This window comes from Anguilla anguilla, chromosome 12, assembly GCF_013347855.1.
Source record: "Anguilla anguilla isolate fAngAng1 chromosome 12, fAngAng1.pri, whole genome shotgun sequence".
Classification (NCBI taxonomy): Eukaryota; Metazoa; Chordata; class Actinopteri; order Anguilliformes; family Anguillidae; genus Anguilla; species Anguilla anguilla.
In genome coordinates this window covers 8,675,257-8,681,685 of record NC_049212.1, presented here as the reverse complement: position 1 = coordinate 8,681,685, position 6,429 = coordinate 8,675,257, and the positions used below count along the sequence as shown (strand labels likewise).

Here is a 6,429-nt window from a genome sequence, read left to right as displayed (position 1 = left end):
CAGTGCACTTGATGCTCGAAGTACATAACACAAAAACCTGATTACTTCAGAAGCAAGATTTGGCTGCTAGCATGGTTAAGGTGACGTGTGTGGACACCCGCTATGGCCATGGTATTAATTCGGTTTCCAGATCACTTATTCTACTTCTTTCCGTGGAAGTGCATTGTTCCCACTGAAGAAAAAAAAACAAGAGCAGCTCAAAACCTAGTATATGGCTTGACCGAACCGGCCAACCAATGGTTTAACTTCATCACTCAGTCACAAACATGCGCGGTGTAACTTCATCGCAAGTCACAGAAATTCGCGTTTATAGGGCTGGCCCAAAGGTGGTGCAGCCAAAAAGATGTGATTTCCTTTTTACATTTGTATCCATGGAAGGCGTTAAATTTAGGTTGCTTCGGTAATTTCTATTGGTTATTTGTATAGCCATATTTGGTTGGCTAAATCACCACGTCCCTCAACACTTTCTTAGCTCTGATTGGTTTCTAGCATTGATTTCCAAGGCGGGAATTTAATTTGGGAACTAGTTAGCTTGCTAGCTGATGTTCAGTTTGTTTACGTCTCCGTCCAGCAGCTGAAAATAGGTAATAACGTTAACAAATCGACTAACGTAAGTTATATTGTCTAGCTATAAGATCAGCGTGCAATGAGCACGCTGTGCATTATTCCTTGTTTGATGGCTGACTTTTTTAGTAAGTCGAAGTTAGCTAACCGCCATTGCCATCTATATGTACAGTATGTGGGTTATAGCTAAGTCTTGCTAACCTGTAGTATTTATATAATGACACAGAAAGCTAATGTTGGCTATCTGTCGTTCTAGCAAAGAAGATGTGATACCACTTGCTAAGTTGTGTACTGTTACCGACTTTGTTTTGTCCGGGTGAACTTTGATGATTAACATTTAGCTTGCTAGCTAGTTAGTGTAGGGTGCCGAGATGACATGTCTGGCTAATGTGTCGTTTGTAGTCTAACAGTGTGTATTGACCAACACTCAACGAATATCATATGTGATAAACTATTGGACAAAGCTCGCTAACATTGTCAACTGCCTAAAGAAAAAATGTTTTTTGAATATAGCTTGCGATGAATATCTAGACACAACATAGCTAGCGCTTCCTAGCCAACCAAATCTCGCGAGCTGGATGGCTGGCTTCCAATGAACGTTTCTTAAAGCATTTCCTGCCGTATTCACCGTCATTGTTGACGTAATTTACTAACAAAGTGCCCGGATGCCCTCCCTTACAGCTGGAGGCTAACGTTATAGTGTCCATACTTATTTTTAAGAAAGTTCATTTAGCGAGCTAGCCATCTTGGAGAGTTTACCTCCCAGTTAGCTGAAATTAAGGTGGCTAACATCAATATTTATCTATATTAGTTACATTCTTTCTGTTCATATTTCAGCATCTTAGTTGAGTTACATTTTATGTTAGAGTATAATATGCAATATACTTAAATATGTTTTGTATATATATTTTTTTATTCCCAAATTAATATTTCAGGTAGTTGCACGTAAATCCAGCGCCTCTGCTAACATCCCTGTACGTTCTCACAGCCTGTTTCCACTGTGGTGTGTCCTGCGGTTACCATGGCTGCACCCTCAGTGGAGTACACTATTGGCGGGGTGAAGATCGGCTTCCCCTGCAAGGCGTACCCCTCCCAGCTGGCCATGATGAACTCTGTAAGGACCCTCTTTTTTGCCCCCCCCCCTCCCCGCCTTGTGCCTTTTGAGCTGTGTCATATGTTACTAATGAGTAGCACATAGTCACAGACAGTCAGTAGGCACTTAAAAGAACACCACATTTGAACTTTTAAGCTAATCTGTTTATTCCACGCTCACCGTGCCTTTAACTCTTTAAGGTGTGCGATCGCAAATGTGTTATTAGAATGTTGTTAACTGAACATTCTAATGCTGATGTCACAGTCACTACTGGTAGCTGAAAGCAATGGAGTTCTAGAGCACTGTCTCAGAATGTTGAAAAATATTCGCTGTGCCGTGGGAAGGGTGTTGTTGTTGTTGGGCTGACCTCTGTCGCGCGTGTCCCCTGCAGATCGTGCGGGGCCTGAACCACGGGCAGCACTGTCTCCTGGAGAGCCCCACGGGCAGTGGCAAGAGCCTGGCCCTCCTCTGCTCAGCCCTGGCCTGGCAGCAAGCCCAGCACGGTACCGGCACCCCCTGTCATGTGATCACTTCTCTCTCCCCCTCATCATGTGATCGTCTCTCTCCGTCCTTGTGTGTGATTGGAGCGTGTGTTGCAGTGATGGTCTGTGATTGGCATGTGTGGAGCAGTGATGGCCTCTGATTGGCTGGTGTTGAGCAGTGATGGCCTGTGATTGGCGGGTGTCGAGCAGCAGTGTTAGTGACGCCTGTGCACGCTGTGTTTAGCTAAAGCTCAGGAGGACGCCAGCCCCAAGGAGGCGGGCAAGAAGCCGGACATGACCACGCCCTGCCAGTGCACCTGCCACGCCACTCCTCCCAGAATTCCCAGCGTTCCCGAGCCGCGGCCGCCCGTCGTGGATCTCACAACCCCGGACAAAAAGGAGGGGGGCGCTGCCGCAGGTCAGAAAACCTGGACCGGATCGGCCATCGTGGATCAGCACCGACCCTTTTTTAAATGTCTCTCTCTATGACTTTAGTTTCCCTTTTTAAAATTTGGTTTGTGGGTCACAGACGCCCCTCCCGAGGAGTACACGCCCCGGAGAAGCTCCCTGGCGTCCCGCCTGGCCCAGAAGGTCCAGGCCTCGCTCGCCGCCGAGGATGACGACGACTTCCTGCCCGACAGGAAGCGCGTGCGCACCCCTGCCGCCGATCAGAAGGTAACGCCGTGTAGGGCTCCCGCGTGCCGGTCATCTTCTCCTTTTACAACCCAGTGTCCTTCATCGCTCCTGACTGTTCCAGGATCAGTGTATTCAGCCCAGTCCCAGTCCCATGCATTATGTGGGTAAATATGTAAACTGACCCAGGATCAGTGTATTCAGCCCAGTCCCAGTCCCATGCATTATGTGGGTAAATATGTAAACTGACCCAGGATCAGTGTGTTTAGCCCAGTCCCAGTCCCATGCATTATGTGGGTAAATATGTAAACTGACCCAGGATCAGTGTATTCAGCCCAGTCACAGTCCCATGCATTGTGTGGGTAAATATGTAAACTCACCCAGGATCAGCTCTGCCTCCTCTCCTCTCCTCTCCTCTCCAGGGCAGGAAGCTGAGGTGCTTGGAGAGGGGCGTGGTGTACCTGGACGACGAGTCTGGGGGCGAGAGCCCGCTCCCCCGGCCCCGAACCTGGGGCGTGGAGCTCAGCGGCCAGGCCCAGACAGGGGCCGCCCCGCCCCCGTCACCCTGCTCTGTGAGTGCTGTTTCACCCGCAGCCTTTAAAACGAGCAAGGTGAGGGGTTAGCTGCATAATCAGGCGCTTTAATTGTTTAATTGTTATGTGCTGTGTAACGATGAAAAGTAGCAGACGCTGTGGGTCCATGGGGCCTGAGCTGTAGACCCCTGGAGTCTGTATAAATCAGGAGTACTCGTGTTTGTCCAGTGGGGGGCAGCAGAGTCTGCTCTTGCACAGGGTGTTTTGTCAGTGTTTGCCTGTGCCTGTTCTGACTATGACAGCAGAGCAAATAGCAGCTTAATGTCTTTAGCTACCGTCTAACATTACTGATGCATCTGATTTATAGACCTTAGATCCTACTTGTCAATTAGCACTTTTGGATCTGTTGATATGTCTCAACCCCTTTGAGGAGCACGTTTTTTAAAAATGATTTTTCAACATTCTAAGTCAGTGTTCTAGAACTCCACTGCTTTCAGACACCAGTAGTGACATCAGCATTAGAATGTTCAGACAGCAACATTCTAATCACGTATTTGTGATGTCACAGCTTTGTTTTTAGTTGGAAAGCCTGCATATTGTTTACTTTTAACGATAAAACTTTGTTTTCGCTTCTGTAAACCCCTCATATATGAACACCCTTTTATGGGAGTGAGACAGCACTTTAGGCAGAACCTTTAAGCAGGTGCAGTGTAGGAGAGTTCCTGGTTATAGCGCACTGAGAAGAATGTGTGTGTCTGCTCTCTTCTCTTGCTCACAGCTTACACACTGCTGGTGACTTGTACAGTGGAGCAGGTGGGGGGGGGGTTTGTTACAGGTGATCAGAGGGTGTCTCTCACAATGGGGGCCTGCGGGGGGGAGGGGGGGGGGGGGGGGAGTGAATCTGCTCTAGTTTTTCCTGTCATTTGACCTCCCCTCCCAATGCTGAGTGACAGCCTGAACGGTTCTTTGAAGTGAGCTCCAGTTTAATTAAGAGCTGCACTGACCTCCCTGCGCACCTGGGGGAGTCACGGACAGGGTTCACCTGCTGCTGACCGGCCAGGCTGTGTGTGTGTGTGTGTGAGTGTGTGTGTGTGTGTGAGTGTGAGTGTGGGTGTGTGTGTGTGTGTGTGTGTGTGTGTATGTATGTGTGAGTGTGTGTGTGTGTGTGTATGTGTGTGAGTGTGTGAGTGTGTGTGTGTAAGTGAGTGTGTGTGTGTCTGTGTGTGTGTGTGTGTGTGTGTGTGTATGTGTCTCTGAGCAGGGTGAATTTCAGTGCTGTAGGCTGCAGTGTGCCTGCCACTCTTAAGGGGCCTCATCCTGACCCTCACTTTAACTCTAACCCATGTGTCATTACCCCCCCCCACCCGCCCCCACCACCCTAACCCATACCCCTCCCTCTGGGGTGGTCTGGGACGCGGACCCACGCTCCGCAGGTGAAAACTGAGACGCCCGGGTTATGAATGACTCCTGGAAACTTCTGAAGGGTTCGGGTAGCGCTCTGTTGCAGTTATTGATGTGTTATGAAGCTGTGAAGGACAGAATGTACAGGAGCTGAAGTGGCTTTGAGGGGCATTTACAGGACACTGGGGGGGGGGGGGGGTGGCAGTGTTGGGGTGGGGGTTGGGTGGAGGTTGGGTGGGGGGGACAGACCCTCTAGGAGCTGGGTGGGGGGTCACAGACCCTCTAGGAACTTGGGCTACTCTGTGGGGGTGATCTCTAAAGGGGGCCATTGTGAAAGACTGGGGGAAAAGTAGGTATTGTACTGCAGTGTGTATTAAGGGTAATAATGAATATTGGCCTGGATCCACAGGCGTGGATTAACCCACTAAAGATTCTTTTCTATGGAGATCTTCATTGAATTTTTCTTTTAGACTCGGACTTGGCTTAATCCATGTCTGGGAAACCAGCCCATAACGTTTGTAATGCAAAACTATAGTATTTCAGAAAAAGAATACAAAGCCAATTTTTAGGATCAAAAAAAGTGATTTTTTTTTTCATTTGCCAGCACAGCGTTGTTGTTTAGTCTTGTTGGGGTTTATGAACAAACGTTATGAGTTTTTCAGTTTACAGCTTGCGGTGTAGAGCTGGATGACAAACTTGATTAACTGACAAAATGAAAAAATGACCAGTAGATTAGCAGGCAAAAAAAAACAGTGCGGCCGTAAATGCCCCTGACAGATTTGCCCCTCTCTGTGTTCGGCGCAGTCCCCTGCGGCCTGCTCGCTGTGCCCCTGCGCCGCCTGCCCGGCGGGGCGGAAGGCGCCGGAAAAGGGCAAGGACCAGGAGACGGAGGGCGGGGCCACGAAGAAGAAGAAGAGCGTCCCCAAAATCTTCTTCGGGACGCGAACCCACAAGCAGATCACGCAGGTGGCCCGGGAGCTGAAGCGCACGCTGTACTCCGGCGCGCCCATGACCATCCTGTCCAGCCGCGACCACACCTGCGTCAACCCCGAAGTGACCGCGCGCCCCAACCGCAACGAGCACTGCAAGGAGCTGCTGGACGGCAAGAACGTGAGCCGCCCCGCCGCGGAGCCGCCAACGCGGGGTGGGGGAGGGGCCTGGGACAGGGAACAGACAAAACAACAAACGTGTTTAGTGGGGTGGGGAGGGGCCTGGGGCAGGGAACAGACAAAACAAACAAACAAGCGCGCTTTAGCAGGGTGGGGGAGGGGCCTGGGACAGGGAACAAACAAAACAAACAAACGTGTTTAGCAGGATGGGGAGGGGCCTGGGACAGGGAACAGACAAAACAACAAACGAGTGCATTTAGCGGGGTGGGGGAGGGGCCGGGGACAGGGAACAGACAAAACAACAAACGTGTTTAGTGGGGTGGGGAGGGGCCTGGGACAGGGAACAGGCAAAACAACAAACGTGTTTAGTGGGGTGGGGAGGGGCCTGGGACAGGGAACAAACAAAACAACAAACGAGCACATTTAGCAGGATGGGGAGGGGCCTGGGACAGAGAACAAACAAAACGACAAACAAGAACATTTAGTGGGGTGGGGGGAGGGGCCTGGAACAGGGAACAAACAAAACAAACAAACATATTTAGCGGGACGGGAAGGGCCTAGAACAGAGTCTACATTTCGCCCATTATCAGCGCACAGCTGGGTTAAGCATAGAG

At 50.1% G+C, this 6,429-nt stretch overlaps 1 protein-coding gene across 4 annotated transcripts in view; it reads left to right on the top strand.

Moving 5' to 3' along the window:
* The first annotated feature begins 492 nt into the window (after positions 1-492).
* brip1 (BRCA1 interacting protein C-terminal helicase 1) overlaps positions 493-6,429 on the top strand; it is a 20,384-nt gene continuing 14,447 nt past the window's right edge. Inside the window, exons 1-7 of one of the 4 annotated variants that reach the window (XM_035383908.1) lie at positions 493-584; positions 1,553-1,678; positions 2,049-2,160; positions 2,384-2,557; positions 2,669-2,814; positions 3,195-3,383; positions 5,511-5,816. In XM_035383908.1, the coding sequence (XP_035239799.1) occupies positions 1,586-1,678; positions 2,049-2,160; positions 2,384-2,557; positions 2,669-2,814; positions 3,195-3,383; positions 5,511-5,816 (1,020 nt within the window). In that variant the 5' untranslated portion in view covers positions 493-584; positions 1,553-1,585. Of the gene's footprint in view, positions 611-1,552; positions 1,679-2,048; positions 2,161-2,383; positions 2,558-2,668; positions 2,815-3,194; positions 3,384-5,510; positions 5,817-6,429 lie in introns of all 4 variants that reach the window. The other 3 variants (XM_035383909.1, XM_035383910.1, XM_035383907.1) reach the window with 3 other exon arrangements.